Here is a 20,268-nt window from a genome sequence, read left to right as displayed (position 1 = left end):
TTATATAAGAAGACCAAACATGGAGCTCGCGTTACACGACTCAACTATGATTCACAGAAGCCCAGTTGTCAGTCAGGAGTCATTAATAGTGTCCTATATTGGACCAGAGCGCCGAGAAAGCTACTCATCCGCTTGGCTCTTGTCTTTCAGACCCCTTATCATTTTGGTAAAATGATGAGATTTCTCACTTTTCATGGAAGACTGATCCTTTTATGTTCTCCTGTAAGTAAGTAGATTGGATCTACTAATGTACCTTATATTAGTCAACTTTGAATGTTTTGTATATGACGGAATGCCTAGCTGCTTCCATATATGTGCGTGAACTAGTATATAGAAGCAAATTGATCTCAAGCCGTATTGTTAGCTTGTATGTTCTGGGGGTAAGTATCTTTCCTCTCAGATATCCTCCGACTCCCTGATTGAGAACAGACCGCGAACCGGCAAACTGAACATGAGTCACTCGGCGACAGAGAACTTCAGGAAGCGTATTGCGCATAAAGGATGCAACCTCATTGGAATTTACTTGGTAAGAGTCAGCATATATAATGTCAGTCAAAAAAGGACTTTGGGTGAATCACAGAATTCGAGATAAAGGGCCCAAGGTCGCTTAGCCTAATTAGGTATGCATTTCGACGACAGCCTCTTTAATGCTCCATTTTTAGTGCAAACCAGCCACTCGTCATAACAGTTGAAAAGCTGATCTTGCTGACTTTGCATTTGCTGATACTTTATTGGATGTTGAGATTCTAGCACGCGTAAGCACGGGGCATTTGAGCCGACTCTTCGGATACGGCATCTATATAATTGACCGTACGGACCAAACTAGGAATTCACCTCGTGGTATATAAACCATCCTTAATAAAGGCCTTCGCCATAAATAAGTAATATTGACATTTATCTTTGTAACAATCTCCGAGCCCGTATCATTCCTCATCATGAGCCAAACGCAACAGCCATCTGACCCGACCTTCCGGGCATATAGCGCCCAGCAAGGCGCCACTTATGCCGAACATCGTCGAAACTATAACCCCAAGCTCTATGAGACAATTATAAACTTCCACAAGGAAGGTTCGGACAAGTTTGATACCCTCCTCGATGTTGGCTGCGGACCAGGAACAGCCACTCGCAGCCTTGCCCCTCACTTCAAGACTGCATATGGCCTTGACCCCTCAGAGGGAATGATCAGCACTGCCCGCTCTATCACAACGCTCGAAAACGTCAAGTTCGAGGTCTCTTCAGCTGAGTCTTTGGGATCTGAGCTTGCTAATCCCATTCCTGATGGGAGCGTCGACGTAATCACTGGCGCCACTTGTGCCCATTGGTTTGACATGCCGAGATTCTGGGAGCAAGCTGCCAAGACCCTCAGACCTGAAGGAACGGTGGCTCTATGGACAGCTGCTGGCGTTCGAGTCGATCCTTCGATGCCCGCTCACAAAGCTGTGCAGGAAGTTATCGATGATCTTGATAACTTGGTTCAAGACTATTTGCTGCCCGGCAACCTGATGGTCCGTGATCTTTACCGTGATCTACCGTTGCCTTGGACTCTTGATCCACCTCTTTCGGTATTTGACCAAGACTCATTCATCCGCAAAGAATGGTGCACTGGTCCAGATTCTGAGACCATGTTCTTTGAGCATTCGCCGCCAGTCAATTTGGTTATGTTGGAGATGGTTCTTGGAACCGCTAGTCCTGTTACCAGATGGAGGGAAGCTCATCCTGAAGCTGTCGGAACGGAGAATGACGTTGTTCGTCAAATCAGGAGAAGGATTGAGAAGATTCTCAATGATGCAGGCGTGGAGAAGGGCAAGGAGATGCTTACGGGTGACATGACTGGTGTCTTGCTGTTGGTTAGAAAGAAGAGTAACTAGGTCTTTTAAGCGAGAAATTGACCATGGGATGCGCTGTGTTGATAAACATTACGATCAATTATCCTAGCTCTCGAACTGGCATTCTGGTTTGCGCAAATTTCGTAACTTACTATATCCTCCGTCCTTTCACTCATCATACGCATCACGAGGATCATGCTCCTTCCAGAACTTATCGTAATCATCCCAGCTCTGAGAAGGGAATGCCAATGGAACAGTGATCGGACCAAATGGAATACCCTTCTTCTCAAACTCATCCAAACGGGCCTTGGTCCTCTCCTTCGTCTTGTTAACGCTATAAATAGAAATCCTATGGCACGAGCTAGTAACGTGAAGCCCCCAATTCCAGGCTGTTCGAACATCAGGTGGCTGAGTGTTGAGAGAGTTATCCCAGCAGCGACAAACAATCTCAACCCAACCCTCGACGTCACATGGCAGCTCAAACTCCCAAGTACGCCAGGTCCACTTACGCTTCTTAGAGAGTTTCTCAAGTGGAACTGTATACCAGTTGAAGCCACCGTCGTTGGAGAGTTCGACTCTCTCGGGCCAACGTCCGCCACCAGAGTAAGCCCATCCCTTGCAGCGAATTTTGCCGTTGTGGATGACAACTTGCTTTGTCCAGGGTGACATGATGGCAGAGCTGACAGGCATCTCCTGGATCTGAATACCATCCGTGAGTTTGAAGTTGTGCTTGCCGACTTGCTGAGGGAAGTAGAGATATTCCTGACTCTGAACAGGTGCTCGTGACGGCTCTTTGATAGCCTTGATGCGGTACAGCCACTTGACGCTGCGAGCGCCGATGTAGCCAAACACCACGATCCGAAGAGGATACCCATGGATCTTGGGAAGCTCTTCACCGTTCATCTCCCAGGCTAGCATGACTTCATTGGCTTTGACCTTTGACCAAGGAACGCTGACGAGATAGTTCATCGTCTTATCATCCTTGAAGTAGGTATCAGCACCGTAGAACTCCAGGTGCTTAGCACCATCAATCAATCCACCACAAGCCTTGATAACCTTCTTAAGGCTGATACCAACGTAGTTGGCAGTGCCGATTGCTCCTTCGGCCCAAGGTGCTTGGGGAACTTCGTCGCCTTGACCAGGGTATTTGAGAATCTGCTCAATACGACGAGTTCCAGAACATTGGATTGTGACGTTCTTTGACATGCGAGGGAACTTGGACTCGTCCATGAGGTCATCCAAAGTGAAAGACTTGGGGTTTGCGACAAGTCCATCCATGAGGAAGCTGAAGTCTTCTTTGTTGATGATGGGAATTCCACCGTGGTTTCTCACAAAGTGGAGGGAATTGGGGGTGAACTCCTTGTCAGTGACTAAGCGCTTAGGTGGCTCGCCATTGTAAGGGAATTGCAAGAGATGCAGCATGTCAGGGTGTTTCTCTTTGAGGACAATAGCCCATGAGTCTTCAGGCACACTGGTGAGTTCACCACCGATAGCGTGATGCCACATCTTCCAATGCGTACCAGGAAGAACAGGGTTGGTGCCAGGAATAGGACCAAGCTGGAACTCAGGGTTGGGAGGGAATGTCTGCGACGTCAAGATCTTGTGCGCAGCAGCTTTCTTGTCAGGGTAATTCTCCCACTCAACGAAGCTTCACCGGTCAGCTTGGCATGATACACTTGAGAAGAGTCTTACCCAACCCAACCCTTGCGTTCACGAGTGAAGAGCTTCTCAGGGTCACCGACCGACTTGATAGCTTCTTCATCCTTGGTGAGATCACCAAAGACCTGAGGATCCAGAGCTATGGTCTTTGGTCCGGTTTGGTCCAGTACAGGAAGAACTGCACCGGAAAGACCTTGCTCGATCTTCCATTCATCAGGACGATTGGTAGTCTTCATGATTGAAAAGTAACAGTAAATTAGTTTTGGGTGTAATTGAGCAAAAGAGGGGGAAACAGCGGGCTTTGGATTTAAGTTAATCAACGTTCTACGAGGGCAGAGGGCTCAACATGCGGGCGTCTTACAAGGTTGTAACCCTACGATCTACTCAAAACGATCTAGATCGAGTAAGACTACCAGGCCAATGACGAAGCAGACAGTAGTATACCCCAAAACAGCCACGACCAGGGATCATTGGCTCGATAAGCCGCTTCATGCAGGTCAGGCATTGAGTTCAAGCCATAGGGCCGAATTACCGTTGATGCCCTGAGCTGTGTAATGCAGTTGTGGTGAATGGTTGGTGATTACGTGGTGGAAGTGGGGTCGTTATCAAGAGCTGACAGACTTGGGATGCATCAGAAATCATCATGACAAAGTGGCTGCTGTACGAATGCGGGGTCAACTCAATTCAATCCCTTCCGAGCTTTCCGTGTAAGATTGGGAATGGACGTGATGGAGGACGGAGGGGATAAGATGAGCTGTGCTGCGTCTGTGAGGACAATGTTTGCAGCGACAAGATATCATCAAATTAGCCATGGTAAGTATCAAACCCAACTTGTTATCGTTGCTGAAGGCTTACAAAACCAGTCTCAGAACAATCCCATCTCGACTCTTGCCAATGGTACGCCCAATCTCATTCGCCCCAGCTATGTGCCTGGCCCTGACACTATCTAGGGCAACCGAGTGAAAATCCAGGATCGGTCCAACAAGTTCGCTACGGAAAAACCAACGGAGGGCTCATCGTCTTGAGCGACACGCAAACCATCGAAGTACTCGCTCACTTTGCTCGTGAACGCATTCCAGAGAGGTACTGATAAATCTAAGCAAGATTGGATCATTGGCTGACAGCAAATCCAGGAGCGTACATGCAAAGGCCGCCGGCGCCTTTGGCGAATTCGAAGTCCTCGAAGACATCTCCCATCTCACCGACGCAGACTTCCTGACGGGAATTGGCAAAAAGACCAAGTTACTCACGCGAATCTCGACTGTAGGTGGCGAGAAGGGATCTAGCGATACCGTGCGTGATGTTCGTGGCTGGGCAACCAAATTCTACACCGAAGAGGGTATCCAGGACTTTGTTTTCAACGACCTGCCCGTGTTCTTCATCCGAGATCCAATCAAGTTTCCGTCCATGAATCGCAGTCACAAGAGACATCCCCAGACCAATGTTCCTGATAACACCATGTTTTGGGACTTTCACCTGAACAACCCAGAAGGTATCCATGCTCTGATGCACCTCTTTGGACAGCGTGGTATTCCTGCGTCGCTGAGAAACATCAACGGCTTTAGTGTTCATACCTATACCCTCAACAAGGCGGTAGGTCAATCAAAAAGCTGATAAAGTCAAGCTGACGTTCTCTAGGATGGTAGCTATGTCTACGTCAAATGGCACTTTCGCCCAGACGACGGAATCAAGACTATGGATGCAGACACAGCTCAGCGACTAGCAGGCTCCGAGCCTGACTACCACGTTAAAGATCTCTTCAAAGCGATCGAGAAAGGTGATTTCCCGTCTTGGGGTGTTTACATTCAGGTTATGCAACCTGATGAAGTTAAGGATGCGCCGATTGATGTTTTTGATGACACGTATACTTGGCCTTTTGAGAAGTATCCTCTCAGGCTTGTTGGTAGAATCACACTTAACAAGAATGTGAGTTCTCGTGATGTGCGAGGTTCTCGGGTACTGACATGTTGCCTCAGCTCAACAATTACTTCCAAGATTTGGAGCAGGCGTGCTTCTCGCCCTCGAACATGGTTCCTGGCATTGGACCGTCAGCGGATCCTGGTATCTAAACCCCTACACGGTGACATCCACAGACTAACTCGAGAAAAGTACTGCAAGCGAGAATGTTTAGTTACCCAGATGCGCATCGTTACAGGCAAGTACACTCATACTTTCTCACTATATCAGATCTAACGATTCCCAGAGTCGGGCCCAATTACTTTCAACTCCCCTGCAACAAACCCATCAACAAAGTCTACGCCCCATATGTCCGCGACGGCCCAGGCACCATCAACGGTAACTACGGAGGCGACCCAGACTATGTCGGCTCAGAGCTTCGCCCCGTGAGCATGAGCAAACGAGTCCAAGTGCCTACCCACGAGGATTGGTCTGGCCATGTCACCGCTTTCGCAACGTCGATCACCGATAAGGACTTTGAGCAGCCTAGAGCGCTGTGGAAGATTATTTGCAAAGAGCCAAAGGGCAAAGAGCAGTTCTTGCATAACATTCTTCCGACCGTGGGCGATATCCCCGATAAAATGAAGGATCAGGTGGTTGGTGAGTTCTACGAAACTTCACAAGTGATAATTTGTTATTTGCTAATTCTTTACAGAATATTTCGGTCGCGTTGATGGGGATCTCAAGGCTTGTCTAAAAGAAGGTCTTTCCAAGTAAAGACATCCATTTCCGTTGTTCGCAGTATTAAAAAGATAACGGTGTTAGTTGATTAAGTCAATTGACATAATTATTCCCAGTATTGGGGGCTGGTGTGAAGACCCTTTTTTTTAGGCGCGTCAATCGTTTCAGGATAGGATTTTAGGGACCAGGGGGTGCTGGAATGCCCCACTAATATGGCGGTGCCGATCACTGTAATCTGGGCTGAGCCTTGTTGAGTTGTTTCACGTCGAACCAACAACATAAGAGCATTGACTGCACATCCTCAACCCTCCTCCTTCATCTTAGTCGTGCGTCAAGTCTTGCCAGAGCCCTGATTCCGGAAATGGCGCCCATATCGTTTCTCGATTGTCCCCAAGAGGTGCAGCTCCACATCGTCGAATTTATTCCCCAGTGCGACTTGGCCGGGCTCTCTAAGACCTGTCGTGCCCTACACAGCCTCACCGAGCCTCTGATTTATTCCTCTGTCAAATTTGAATGGGCGAGGGAGTTCTATCCGCCTATCACTCGATTACTCCAGTTGATCCGAACATTGTTAAAAAGACCCCACTTATGCCCTTTGATGCGTCATGCCGACTTTGAAGGCTTTGGCTACATCGACGAAATAGGCTCGTGTGGCTCAGACTGGACAGAGGAGACTCCTGATCCGCCACCTGTCATCCCAGAACTTCCCACCGACGAACTCTCTGCGACCATCGGGAAAACATATGTTTCGGAGGCTGTCGCCGACGAGTGGTGCCAGAAAGTTCAATGCGGATCTCCTGAAGCTTCGGTCGCAGTTCTCGTTTCCCTACTACCAAACCTGGAACGGCTTTGTCTTTCCTCCAATTGGACAAACGACACCCGTTTCCTTGGTCATATGCTTCGAGCTGCACTATGCGAGAAGCCTGAGCATACATCAGAAGCAAGCTTCCTTTCTTTTGCTTCCTTGAAGCGCGTATCGCTTGCACCAATGTTCGACGAAGAAGGTCACCTCAATCCAAGTAATACAGCAGATGCACTGGCATTGTTCTACCTGCCCAATATTGAGACTCTCTCAGTATCGATTGACAACCCCACCAACTTTACTTGGCCCTCCTCTTCACCACCAAACCCAACATCGCTAGAGTCCCTCGAGATCTTTCGGCTAAGAGAAAGTCGCCTGGCACCAGTTTTGTCAGCGACACAGAACCCGAAGAAACTAAAATACAACTGGATGTACCGTCCTGACCTCGACAGGGAGGTCAGCAAACAGGCTGTGATGCTGGGCGTGTTGTCAGAAGCCCTCCTTGAGACTAAAGACTCGCTCGAGGAGCTTGAAATCACTGCAGAGAGTTTCCCTGCAATTTCGCATGGGATGTACGAGCCGCCCGATGTCACGTTCCAAGGGTCAATCGCTCGACTCCGCGAGATGCACAAGCTAAAGACTCTTCATATACCGTGGACATTTCTCACGGGGAAGAAAGGGTATTCTACCGGCCCTGGTCTCATCGGGGCTGCAGTTCCACCCAACCTTGAACATTTGGCATTGGATTGTGCCTTCATGTGGTCTGAGGATGATGACTATGAAGAGGACCCAGATGAACTGATGGTTGAAGGTTTTGGAGAAGAACTCGAGAGCGGCGCTTTGTCGCATGCGAAATCACTGGAAAGCGTTTGCTTACCGGGATCCTTGTATATTCATGGGTTGTCAGACATCTGCGAGAATAAGCTGAAAGTCCTTGAGGAAAGGTTTGGATTGGCATTGAGCTATGATAAGAGAAGAGAGTGAAGTAAATTAGTCTTATAGGCGGTATTTCAGATGAAAACTTCTTCAATTAAACTTTTTCTATACTTTGCAGTTAGTTGACAGGTCATAAGCTCTTACTTTCAGTCAATCAATATACTTTGTAGTGGAATGATGAAGAATATAAATCTTGATGTTTAACCCCTCCGCCATAGCAATATGTAATTGAAACTAACAGAATGAAGACAATGAGAGACAGAGTGCCTACTCCCCATCCCAAATAATATTATTCCTAGTACACATCTGGATTTGGCCTTTCTTCTGCACACCTCCAGCAATCTTACGAAGCGCAAAAGGCGCAGCCTTTACCTCTTGTCCAATATAATGCACGTCTTGGTCCCGTACCAGTAGGTTACAGCCCCAGAATTCCTGTTATCTCGTTAGTAAATAAATGATCTCACACATACTGCAATTGTCTTGTACCAACCTTTTCATCCTCTCCGTTGTCGGCGGTGCCACAAGGGGCCAAGATAGAGTAGCCTTGCCTTCCTTTGACAACAGTCGTGACACGAACTTTTGGATTGACATCTGGAATAGATGTCGTGTGTGTCATATAGTACTGATGGAATGCATTGACTTCGCCACACTTGGCTTTGTTTTTATGCCCAGCGGCAGGGTCTGCAGTACTGTCTGGATCATTGACAACGCGATCTCGCCAGAGAGCACTACAGCGATCAAGAGCCAGTTTAACCGGGCTCTCGGGCCACTGGTTAAGAAAGCCATCCAGTCCCTTTTGAGAAGAAGACAAGATGATCTCGTTCCCAAAAGCCACAATAGTCATAACCGAAGGGAGGTATGCTGGCTTACCACTCCCCTTGACAAGGATCGTGGGCTCATACTGTTGCATATCCTTTTCCATCTCTCCATGTGCAACTTGGGCCATCTGTCTTAGCTGACCATCCGTGATAGAGGAGACAGGTTCATTGAAAACGAGATATGAGGAAAAGAGATATCGATGCTGACTTTCTCTCCTCTTGTTTTCTGACACGCCCGGGATGGGCTGAGTCGCAAGACCGTAGTCCAGCCGGACTTTGAGTTGCCCTGGCGGAGACTTCTTAACGCTGAGGTCGATAGCATCAAGGCATTGGCTGAAGAGGAGAAGTATCAACAAAAAAGAAAGGTAGAAAGTACCCAAAAACGGCGTCATGATGCCAGAAGTTGAACATAAGTTCAGAACAGTTTACAGATCTCGACGAAATAGGACCTGGAGGAAACTAACACAAATACCTCAATGAGACAGGGCATATAAGATAGTCTGTACACCATCCAGGCTCACCGGCACTGTAGTCTCCCGGATTATTAACGAAAAGCACAGAACAGCCATGCCTGCGCCCTTCAGACAGCGGCTAAGTCGGAAGGCAGAGACGATGATCATGAGACCACATGATTGTTTAAAATTAAAGGCCCATATTCTGATTCCTTCCAAACAACTGCCGAAGCTGGTATTCCAGACGCATTTGCCCATCGTTACTCGCCGAATCAAGAATACAGCCCCCAATTACCAACTCGGTTACATGTTGACTACGCGCTGTAAAAAATAAATGGAAACCTAGTCGGCCGTGCGTCCAATCAAAGCTCAAATGGCCTACCATGTAATGTGGATGTTGATACGAGCTTTTTGCTAGAACCAACAACAAGACGCTAACAAGGGATCGTGAAACACAGTTGTTGGTTCGACTTACCATTTCGACAGTGGCTTTTCTATAATTAACGGGCCGTGCTGCGACTCATGCATGATGATCCTTTCGAGTCAGGAAATGCCCGACTAATTTTATCCCTCATCTGTTGGTTCTCCCTTGTAAAATTCATTTACATGTCACCACGTGGGTCAAATGCGAACTGATCTTCTCGGACAGGCTGGATCATGAGCTGATAACTAAATCACGCAGGACTGTGGGGGCCATACTCAGAAGCATGGGCGAAGTGCAGATCTTGAAACTGGCATTGGGGGCCAAAAGGAGGACATAGACAAACCCTGCAAGGCTGACTACCGGCTTGCTAACAATAGTTCCGCTGGCACACATATGAAAATCGCCAAGTGTCTGTATTTCCCGAAAGAGAGTAACACGTTCTTGTGAACTGTATCATCATGCAGCGTCTACGCTATGCTTTGGCAATTTTCGCTGCTGCTGGCTCAGCAGTAGCACGTCCTTCTCTTGTTGACTTTGGATCTATGTCCATCAACAATATCTTTGGCAGACAAACGACAGACTTCTTCAATCCAGATGACTTGACGTTCATCAAAAAGCTTGCAGCGGTTGGGGACTCATACTCAGCTGGTATTGGAGCTGGAGACGGCTTACACGGAGAGGGCGGTGAGTTTGCAATGTTAGGTCGTTGCAACGAGATTTAACGAGTTACAGATGAGAATTGCCGGCGATATGACCATTCTTACCCATATCTCATTAATCAAGATGAACGACTGGGCGATACAGCAAACAGAAAGTTTCAGTTCAAGTCTTGCTCTGGTGCTGTCATCAAGAATGTAATTGAGGATCAACTTCCTTCAATAGACTCTGATCAGCAGATCATTCTTTTATCTGCGGGTAGGGATCACAGGTAATCCGTTGAGGTGTAGACACCCACTGACAATGTTTTAGGTGGCAACGATGCTGAGCTTGTTAACATCCTGAACCAATGTGTCTATCAATGGTTTGCTTTGAACGACCAGCACTCTACTGTGGGTAAAGTTGCAGAGATGAAAGGCGAGCCCTGGGCGAAAGGATGGGATTGGGACGCTGCGTCTCGTGGTTGTCTAGGCCAGCTCCAATATTCCAAGAACATCATAAACGACGATGAGTTCTCCAAAAGAATCGACTCGATGATCGAAGCCACGAAAAAGAAACTGTCGTCAGAGTAAGTTCTGTCTTGGCACGCTGAGTGGATGACTACTGATTGCCCTCTCTGTATAGCGGCATGATATACTACACAGGGTATGATAGTGCTTGATTAAGTCCAATTACCCTCCCACTAATCTCAGTTACAGGTATGCGAAGTTTTGGAGCACTGATTATGGGTCTGCTTGCGACAAAGTCTCATGGTCAACCTGGATATTTGTAAGCAGTTCGAAACAGTTTGCGAGTCTTTCTAACATTTTCTCTAAGAAATCGTATAATATTTGGCAGCCTGCTGCTCGTCTTGAAGAGTTGCGCCGAAGAGAGATGAACAGGCTAGTTGATCTCATCAACGACAAAATTGTAGGTGCGAACAGACATTGAAGGGCCTCAGTGATTTAACTCGACTTCCAGGAAGCTGCTGTCAAGAGAGCTGGCGACAAGGTGACATTCATCAACTACGATGAGTATGTCGGCCACTTCAAAGGCCGATACTGCGAAGACGGCGTTGACGAGTCGGTGGTTGACAGCAATACAAGGTAAGTTTCAACACTCTGGAAATTTGAATCGTGTCGCACACTAACTGCCCTAGACCGGAGTTGATGTTCTATGAGCTCGATACCTTTGACCCATGGGGTAATAGGCCGTGGAAGCGGAGTACTGTCGAGCACACGAACGGTTCATTTTCCGGTGACATGAACACGATGGCCCGAGCTGCTGAGTTTGTCGCACCGGATGTGACATTCAGGCAGGAGCACAAGATTGTAGATGATTCTGAGATTCAGGGTCTCCAGGCTGCAGCTAAAGAGGGCGCTACTGAGGATGTACCAAATCTTTTGCCTGACGGGTACGTAAGCAGCCATCGCGTTTTGTCCCCGCTACTAACCTAAGTCTTGTAGTTACGGTCGTGTCTTCCATCCTCAGATCCTGCTCCACGAGCTTATCGCCAACCTCGTTCTTTTTGAGGTCTCTAACCGCCGTATGGAGGCGAACGATATGACTCCGGAGCCTCTTCTTGACACATCGGTAGCGCAGTGTCCTATCAACCCTTCCGGGAAGATTGTCCTGAAGTACAAGGAGACTGAACCGGGAGAGGCAGTCAATAAAGGTACTGAGCTGAGGATTCTCCCGGTCGGCGACTCTATCACTGTGGGCTACCTGAGCGACAGGAAGGGGGGTGACGGCAACGGGTACCGTGGACAGCTGAAGAAGGATCTTTCTGGTAAGAACAACGGTGTTGGACAAGGTCATTGCGGCTGTTGGTGCTAACATTGAGCAGGAGACAAGGTCGTCTTTGCCGGCACAGAATCATCAGGTACAATGACTGACGGAAACTATGTACGTACACAGACTCACCTCGGACATTGTGACTGACTCCAAACTAGGCAGCATGGTCTGGAAAGACCATCCAGTACATCTCGGACCATGTCGACCCTTCACTCAAACAGCGTCCCAACATCATACTACTCGCAGCTGGCACCAACGACATGAACCCCAACCATGGCATCTCGAAAGAGGGTAACGATCCTAAAGGTGCCGCTGACCGACTTGGCAAGCTCATTGACAAGATGGTCAAGGCATGCCCTGATGCAACAATTCTGGTAGCCATGATCATCAACACTTGTGATGAGAAGCAATCACCTGCTACCAAGGAGTTCCAGAAGCTCGTCCCTGGCGTCGTCAAGTCACGCCATGACGACGGCAAGCACGTCTTGGCTGTGGACTTCACAACCTTCAAGACAAGTGATCTCCAAGACTGCATCCACCCTACCAACGATGGGTACAAGCTTATGGGCGACTATTGGTACAGCTTCATCCACCAGATTCCCAGCAGTTGGATCAAAAAGCCAGTTGGACCAGATCCCAATGGTGGCGATGGTACCAACGGTGGTATTGATAAGAACATTCCTGCTCCGGACTGGGGAAAGAGTCCTATTCAGGTCACTTCGAAAAAGACAGTGGCAGATGCGGCTGAATATGCGACGGGCGGAAAGGACAAGTGCGTCATTTGTAATGGCAATCCTTGGTACAAGGGCACTGGAAAAATTGCACAGGGTGGTGTTGGTAGTAATGGTGATTGGAAGTATCACAAAGATTGGAGAGCCGAGGGTCAGGTTGCTGAGGGACTTGGCTTGGAGAATCAGTATGTCAGATTGCATGACATGAATGGCGATGGCAAAGCGGGTAAGCATTGAACCTTCACCGGACCATTATTTGGGACCCAGGCTAATGACCCTCCTAGACTACGTATGGATTCATCCCAAGACTGGAGAGATCACCTGCTGGCTCAACAATCTCCCCAAACCATGGTCGAAGGCTGGTAACAACAATGGCATCATTGGTAGCGGCGTAGGTCCCGCAAAGACTATCTATCTGGCGGTAAGTTCCCACTCGATCACTCTATTAGCCAAGGCTAACACACCTACAGGACATGAACGGTGACGGCGTAAGCACTTTGTCGGATCGAAGACGCCTATACTGACATTCGACAGATGGACGATTACCTTGTCGTGGACCCAGATAACGGCTCGGTTCGCGTTTGGTGGAACTACGGCCCTGATGACAGCTGGGACAACGGTTGGAGATTCGTGCCTGGCGGCGAGATTGCTTCAGGCGTGCCGCACGCTAACCTCGAGACTCTGCGATTCCCAGACATCAACGGCGATGGAAGGGCTGACTATGTCTACATCGGCGAAGGTGGGTCGCTAAAACATCATCTGAACACTGGCTCAGTTGGAGGAAGAGATGTCCTCTTCCATGCGATGGGAGGTATCGCTACTGGGGCTGTTAGTGATATCTCAAAGTTGGTGTTTGCCGATGTAAGTGGAACGGACATAGACGCCGACTCCAGGCTAACAAGCGTGATTCACAGATGAATGGAGATGGTCGCGATGGTACGTTCTGCTTGTCGCATGTCATGGTTCGTACTAATGGATGACAGACTATTTGATATGGGATGAAGACGGCGGCCTCACAGGATTCCTCAATCAGCCTACCAACAAGGAGGGTGTTCCTCACTTCGTCAATCAGGGCCCCGCCAAGACCATTGCAGATGGTATCAAGAAGAAGCCAAGCACTATTCGGTTGGCAGACATGGACGGCGATGGCAAGGACGACTACGTCTACGTTGGCGACCACGGTGCACTTTCAGTTTGGTATAACAGGGGGACTACCGATGACTCCATGGCGATTGATGGCCTTCGTTTTGCTGACATGGATGGTGATGGAGTAGACGACTATGTCTGGCTTGATCCCAAGACGGGAGCTCCAGCGTTTTAGTAAGTCATGCTTCCATATCGACTTTGCGATTGACTTGTTGACAGCTTAGTCTCAACTCTGGAGTCAATGATGGTGACTCTCTTGGTTGGGCATGGAGCCCGATCAATGGCGGTAAGCCCATTGCTTCTGGTGCTGCGCCTGCAAACCAGGTCGTTTTTGGCGACATCAATGGGTGAGTGGCCCCAGACTCTGGCTGACGGGGCGCTTGACTAACCAGTCGCAGCGACGGTTTGGACGATTATCTAGACCTGGACCCCAAAACCGGCTTGTTGAAAGCGTATCTCAATCTGGGCAGGGAATCAGACTGGAAGTTCCGGCCAATAGGCACGATCGCATCAGGTCTCGGACCAGGGAAGCGAGTGCGCATAGCCGATATTGATGGTGACGGGGTAAGATCCAGGCATTGGTGCACCAAGCGACTCATGTATTAACACTCTTTCTAGCGCGACGATTACATCTTTCTCAAGGACAACGGCGGCACAACTATTTACCGCAATATCTACGGCCCCGACAACGATGGCGACAAGTATGCCCTAATGTCAGACGCAGATGCTTCGGGCATTAACCAATCGCCGGACGAGATTGACTTCATAGATATGAACGGCGACGGAAAAGCGGACTACGTCTGGACATCTAGACTCGATGGCAGTGTCAAAGTTTGGTACAATGACTACCCCAAGAAACCCACCTGGAGAGAAGCAGGAGAGATCGCAGGCGGCGTCGGCACATCCGGCGCAAACATCCGGTACGCGAAGCTACAGAAGACGGGCCGATATGATTACGTCGCCGTCGATCCCAAGACAGGAGCTATCGCTGCGTGGCTCAATGGGTGCGGCGACCCTGATACCTCCAAGAAGAAGCACAGAATTACCATCGCCCGGTATCTCAAAACCGTATGGGTCATCGCTGAAAAGCCTGTAGATAAGGACTTCTCCTCCGATACCTGTTTCAAGACAGGAAAGGGCGGAGATACGCGAGGTACTCCGATCTTGAACACAACAGCTGATGACAAGTTTCCCGCTGCTCTAAAGAGTGGTGATACTATGGAGAAGCTTTATGGGAATACGTGCTTTTATGAGGGTAGTACGGAGAGAGTAGGAAAGCTTGTTTGCGATGGGGTCAGTGGGATTAGGTGCTATGAGGATGAGAACTTTGGGAAGTTGCAGAAGTGCAGGTTTGGATCTTACACGTATTCTTTGTATTGTGAGTGGTAGTTATGTGTTGAGACGACTGGCTTTGGCACTCGGAGCATTTCAATCAAGGTAGTGAATGGGCAAAAACAGTTTAAAGCAATCGAGCACGTCTATATATAATAACCAACCGAGAAAATCCCACTCTATATCATTCATCCAAATCCATCACGATACTCAGTCATGAGACACTCTACAAGCTAGCATGTGATGCGAGAGGAGAAGCCTCCTGGATTTCATGCACCTCCATCTTAAAGCCCTTGAATCTTCTCGCCGGCAATCTCATCTCAAACATGTGATCAATCTCAATCGCACTTCTTCCCTTCATCTCAGGGATGAAGAACCAAGTCAAGAGAGTACCGACCAGGCAGAGTCCACAAAACAGAAAACCTGTCTTTCCGCCTAGTGCCGCCTTATCTCTGCTGAAAAGCATAGGTAGAACAACTGCCAGCATGATGGAAAAACCCTTCTCAGCAATACCAGCCAAACCTTGGGTGAGAGATCGGAGTTGAAGGGAACTGGTCTCTCCGAGAATTGCATACCCAGCAGGCCATGCGCCCATGCCACAGACGACAATGACAGCTGTCATGATTCCTCCAGTAGCCCAAGTGAGAGTCTCACTCTTCCAAAAGCCAGTCACGCCCATGGCTCCGTAGAGAAGGGTCGAAGAAGCTAACGAGAACAGGGTCAAGCTGCGACGACCAGCGCGGGAAAGAAGCCAGAAGCCTATACCGTTGGCGAGCATTCCAGCTACTATACCCGCGAGCGTGAACATGATAGCATATCCTGACTTCATGCCCATGGATGTCAAGAAGACGCTGGCGTTGGAGAGCAGTTCCAGACCGAAGAGGGCAGGCATGATAGAGGCCAGTACAGCGATAAGGGTCCTTCGACGGTTTGTGCCCTTGAGACAAGACCAGTAGCTGACTGAAGCGGTGATGGCCTTCTCTTCCTCGATAGTAGCGCGGATCCGCTCAAGTGCACCGTATGGGCTGACTTTCGGTGCGAACAGGCGAGTGGCTGATTTGATCGCTCTCTGCTCCTGACCAGTTCTGATCAAATGAGCAGGACTTTCAGGCATGACGAGAGAAAGAATAAAAGGGCCGAGGGAGAGAATCCACTGTGATCCAAAGGCACCAAGATAGCCACTGCTGTTCTCAATGTCATTGATCAACTTGATAACAATAAGACCAATGAGTTGACCAAGCAATGTAAACACCGGAAACAGAGCCATAGCCGAACCACGCAGCGCCGTCGGTGTATTCTCAGACACCCACGTCACACAAGTCGTCTTGATAACACCGACCGAAAAGCCCTGAATTGTCAAACCAGCCGTGAGAAGCGTGCGCTTCATGTTGAGCGGCTCAGGCATATGCGAGAAGAAGATACACGCAATAGCAATGACAGAAATGATGGTTCCAAATAAAAGCGTGAGTTTTCGTCCAATGCGGTTCTGTAGCCATCCTCCCAACAAACCACCGAGCGCTGCACCGGCGGGTGGAAGACCTAGCCAGAGGGACAGCCAATTACCGGGAATGTCCATCTCGCCGTATATCTTTGATCCGTAGTCTGCTTTGAAGGTATCAACGCTTGCGACGGCGCCGACGATGACGAGATCGTAGCCCCAGCCGATGACGGGGATTGTCATGGCGAGGCAGTACATTGCGATTTTGGGGTATTTCTTTAGTGCCTGGCGGAGTGGCATTTGCGCTTCTTCGTCGTCTTGTTGAGGTGGCGGGTCTTGTTTTGTGGTTGAGTCTTGGGTGGTGGTTTGAGAAGTGTAGGGATCGTAAGCTGTGATGTCCTCATCTTCTTGTGGAACTGTCTGCCATCGTCTTGTTGTTTCGAGCTCGTGGTAGCTTGGTGCGATACTACCTTCTTGGGGATCGCTGTTTTTGCGGTCGTGATAGCTCATGATGACTTTACCGAGTTGTGATGTCGTTTAGCGGATGTTTAAGATGTTGAATGATGCGAATGCGAAAAGGCAATGGCAAAGGTGGCAATCAGCATCTATAAAGAAGAGCAATCCTCGCATTTCTGGTGGAGGGGTCCATCGGACTCATGGTGATCTGCCCTACGGACGTCTAATCGTGGAGTAGCAATTATCGCGTAGGATAAATCCTTCAGTGGGCGATGATACGCTAATTCTGTAACAGAGCCAATTACGTGAGGGCTAGAACGAGGATGAAACTCAGTGCTTACAGGGCGCAGTCAACAGAGCCCTACGGACTCGGACTAGTGAGGCTAGCGACGGGACAGTCTTTGCGAGGAAGAGGCTGAGTTGGAGGTGTTATTAAAGACGAGGCATTAGTTGTTAATAGATTCCATTTGATCTTTCGGGAAGGTAGTGTTGATTATAATGGAGAAGAGATGCAGCTTTGGACTCATGATGCCCTCGTGAAGTTGCTGTGCCGTAGAAGGACAAATGCCACGTAAGATGAGGATTCAGGATGCATGCATTACTCCGTACAACACCATATTTAGGCATGAAAATCAAGCATAAACTGGTCAATTAACCTCCGGCATTGCTACCAATTGCCGCTCGTTAGTGTGATAGCGTCGAGATCCGTAGGACCTTATCCCCGTCGGACTCTGAACGATGAATCTGACATGCATCCATTTGTGGGGTCTTGCGAAATCCGCACGATCGAGCGAAGTCCGCTTCATGGAAAGGATCCTTGGCAGTTTTGAGTTGATATGTAAAAGGGATGAAATCACTTAAGAAGACTTGAATATTCCAACGAATCATTGATTTACAGAGTGTAAGGTCGTTTGGACACGTTTCGTGGGTTATTTACTTGTCTGTCACTGGCTTCAAGCTACCATCACCACCTTGTCCACGCCCGCTTTATCACCGAACCTCACCCCAATACCGCCGATCCCTAACGTATCACTGCATATCTCGTATCAATCGATACCCTCCGACTCGACAATGCAACTCAACACCACCGAAAGGCCGGAACTCAAGCCGATATGCCAAATCATCACTCCAGTGGGGATGCTAGGCTACGGCTTCGACGAAGCCCTCACGCACTACGAACTCTCCCGCCTTGTACCAACCGGCATACCAACGGCTATTATCTTGGATTCGGGCTCGACAGATAGTGGACCGCAGAAACTTGCTCTGGGGTCTATGTCGTGCCCGAGGTCGGCTTACGAGAAGGATCTTGCCAAGTTACTCAGGCTTGTTCATACGTTTCATGTCCCGTTGATATTTGGGTCTGCTGGTGGTGATGGGACGGATGAGCATGTTAAGGCTATTGGTGAGGTTATTGAAGAGATTGCATCAGGGGAGGAGAATAAGTGAGTATGTGTAGTAATACTGGTGCTATCTTGCTGATACCTTAAAGGGCCTATACTTTCAATACGATATCGCTATTCTCCAATATCAACAAGACAACCATACTCGAGCGCTTCAAACAAAACCGCCTAACCGGCTGCGGCCTCTGCGTTCCACCAGCAACAGAGTCCGAGATTAATGAATCCCTTCGCGTCGTCGCTCAAATGGGTTACGAGCCCTTCTTCGACGCCATGACCGCCAATCCCGACTTCGACATCATAATCGGCGGACGAGCCTATGATCCATCTCCATACGTTGCCTTTTGTGCTTACCAACTCACACGCCAGTCAAACCATCTCAGCAAAGAAGAGCTTCATTCTAGGCTTGGTGGGTTCTATCACATGGGCAAGATCTTGGAATGTGGAGGACAGTGTTCATTCCCAAAGTCCCATGGTGCTGTTGCTACTGCTTATGAGAATGGTTTATTCGATGTTCGACCGACGGATCCTCAGTCGATGTGCACGCCTTTATCTGTTGCTGCGCATACGTTGTATGAGAATACGAGGCCGGATGTTCTACGAGGGCCGGGAGGTTCACTTCATCTTGATAGCTCAAAGTATGAGCAGCTCTCTGACGGAAAGTCTGTCAGGGTGAGTGGTAGTGTATATCGCTCGTCTGAAGCAGATGGCAAACCTTATCAACTCAAGCTCGAAGCTGCACGTATTGTTGGTTATCGCTCTATGTTCATGGGCAGTATTACAGACCGTAAAGGGTCCCTATCTCCAACGTATGAAAGCATTCTAACAATTGTAGATATCCTCATTTCCCAGATTGACAAACTACTGGCCCGCGTCAAGGTCTACGTCGACCAACAACACCCCGAGATCACCGGCCAATGGAACCTCGACTTCCACGTCTACGGCAAAGGCCAACACACGCAAGCCGGACCAGTTCAGCTCTTCATCGTTGCTGAAGCACTCGCGCCGACACAGCAGTTAGCCAACAGCATTGCCTCCAAGGCAAGAGTTGGAATGATTGTAAGTCTCCTTATCTTTCATTAGGTTAAGCTAATGCGTGATAGCATGCACCGTATCCTGGGCAGAAAGCGACTGCAGGAAATTTTGGCTTCGGCCTTGGTGGACTTATGGAGATTGAACTTGGTCCTTGTGCTGAGTTCTCGTTGTATCATCTCATGGACCTTGAGCCTGGTGAAGAGAGGTTGGCTCCAGGTGCTGATAGGTCTGTGCTCGAGGGACCGTTGTTGAGAGGTACGGTCTCTCGAATTGGCAAAGGGTCTACGAACGAGACCAACGGCACTAACGGGCACATTACTTTGCCTGAGGTCAATGGCAAGCCTCCTCTCCGGACGAGCACCAGTCCTCAGCGTTCACCTAGTCCCCCAAGCCAAACCATCCAAAAGCCCGAGACACTATCAGACCTATTTCGCATTATCCGTTCCAAGAACGCTGGTCCATATGAGATCACGATAGACGCCATGTTCGCATCCACCGAAGCATATGAAGCTATCAAATCATCCGATTTCCTCTCAGCCACCAACGTTGCGAAGGCCATCGGCATCTCAGAGGAAGATATCATCTGGATTGGTTTCTTCGACCCCGCTATCTCTTTCAAGGTAACCATTCCCAGAATCCGATCGGGTAAGAAGAAATCTGCCGGCGGGTTCATGGAGAACGATATCCATGGGTCACAGGAGCACATAGGTCTTGCGAGCCTGAAGCTCCCTAAAGAATTCAGCTTTTAG

At 48.9% G+C, this 20,268-nt stretch overlaps 8 protein-coding genes across 8 annotated transcripts; 5 read left to right on the top strand and 3 right to left on the bottom strand.

Moving 5' to 3' along the window:
• Positions 1 to 935: 935 nt before the first annotated feature.
• FTJAE_11882 (trans-aconitate 3-methyltransferase) lies at positions 936 to 1,868 on the top strand (the record flags this gene model as incomplete). Its single annotated transcript, XM_037344872.1, has 1 exon — positions 936 to 1,868. One exon carries the CDS (start codon positions 936 to 938, stop codon positions 1,866 to 1,868), a length of 933 nt encoding a protein of 310 aa, XP_037201095.1.
• Positions 1,869 to 1,994: 126 nt separating this feature from the next.
• FTJAE_11881 (sulfite oxidase) lies at positions 1,995 to 3,721 on the bottom strand (the record flags this gene model as incomplete). Its single annotated transcript, XM_037344871.1, has 2 exons — positions 1,995 to 3,474; positions 3,519 to 3,721. 2 exons carry the CDS (start codon positions 3,719 to 3,721, stop codon positions 1,995 to 1,997), a joined length of 1,683 nt encoding a protein of 560 aa, XP_037201094.1.
• Positions 3,722 to 4,295: 574 nt separating this feature from the next.
• Positions 4,296 to 6,158, top strand: FTJAE_11880 (catalase isozyme P; the record flags this gene model as incomplete). The annotated part of the gene is made up of 8 exons (XM_037344870.1): positions 4,296 to 4,298; positions 4,355 to 4,382; positions 4,436 to 4,568; positions 4,619 to 5,078; positions 5,124 to 5,411; positions 5,462 to 5,532; positions 5,689 to 6,041; positions 6,097 to 6,158. The coding sequence occupies 8 exons, from the start codon at positions 4,296 to 4,298 to the stop codon at positions 6,156 to 6,158; spliced, it is 1,398 nt and encodes a 465-aa protein (XP_037201093.1).
• Positions 6,159 to 6,483: 325 nt separating this feature from the next.
• Positions 6,484 to 7,908, top strand: FTJAE_11879 (uncharacterized protein; the record flags this gene model as incomplete). Its single annotated transcript, XM_037344868.1, has 1 exon — positions 6,484 to 7,908. One exon carries the CDS (start codon positions 6,484 to 6,486, stop codon positions 7,906 to 7,908), a length of 1,425 nt encoding a protein of 474 aa, XP_037201092.1.
• A 219-nt stretch (positions 7,909 to 8,127) lies between these two features.
• FTJAE_11878 (uncharacterized protein) lies at positions 8,128 to 9,070 on the bottom strand (the record flags this gene model as incomplete). Its single annotated transcript, XM_037344867.1, has 2 exons — positions 8,128 to 8,292; positions 8,351 to 9,070. The coding sequence occupies 2 exons, from the start codon at positions 9,068 to 9,070 to the stop codon at positions 8,128 to 8,130; spliced, it is 885 nt and encodes a 294-aa protein (XP_037201091.1).
• Positions 9,071 to 10,012: 942 nt separating this feature from the next.
• Positions 10,013 to 15,250, top strand: FTJAE_11877 (lipolytic G-D-S-L family; the record flags this gene model as incomplete). Its single annotated transcript, XM_037344866.1, has 19 exons — positions 10,013 to 10,238; positions 10,287 to 10,469; positions 10,524 to 10,779; positions 10,836 to 10,856; positions 10,910 to 10,979; positions 11,049 to 11,120; positions 11,172 to 11,296; positions 11,350 to 11,604; positions 11,657 to 11,979; positions 12,037 to 12,095; positions 12,143 to 12,941; positions 13,000 to 13,136; positions 13,186 to 13,203; positions 13,250 to 13,576; positions 13,630 to 13,651; positions 13,699 to 14,035; positions 14,086 to 14,208; positions 14,260 to 14,425; positions 14,480 to 15,250. The coding sequence occupies 19 exons, from the start codon at positions 10,013 to 10,015 to the stop codon at positions 15,248 to 15,250; spliced, it is 4,290 nt and encodes a 1,429-aa protein (XP_037201090.1).
• A 169-nt stretch (positions 15,251 to 15,419) lies between these two features.
• FTJAE_11876 (maltose permease) lies at positions 15,420 to 17,141 on the bottom strand (the record flags this gene model as incomplete). Its single annotated transcript, XM_037344865.1, has 1 exon — positions 15,420 to 17,141. The coding sequence occupies one exon, from the start codon at positions 17,139 to 17,141 to the stop codon at positions 15,420 to 15,422; it is 1,722 nt and encodes a 573-aa protein (XP_037201089.1).
• Positions 17,142 to 18,158: 1,017 nt separating this feature from the next.
• On the top strand, positions 18,159 to 20,268 carry FTJAE_11875 (uncharacterized protein; the record flags this gene model as incomplete). The annotated part of the gene is made up of 5 exons (XM_037344864.1): positions 18,159 to 18,529; positions 18,577 to 19,156; positions 19,214 to 19,271; positions 19,320 to 19,543; positions 19,588 to 20,268. 5 exons carry the CDS (start codon positions 18,159 to 18,161, stop codon positions 20,266 to 20,268), a joined length of 1,914 nt encoding a protein of 637 aa, XP_037201088.1.

This window comes from Fusarium tjaetaba (assembly GCF_013396195.1).
Source record: "Fusarium tjaetaba strain NRRL 66243 chromosome Unknown NRRL66243_c0000304, whole genome shotgun sequence".
NCBI lineage: Eukaryota > Fungi > Ascomycota > Sordariomycetes > Hypocreales > Nectriaceae > Fusarium > Fusarium tjaetaba.
The sequence above is the reverse complement of the archived record's forward strand: the minus strand, read 5'-3'. Positions and strand labels throughout refer to the sequence as shown.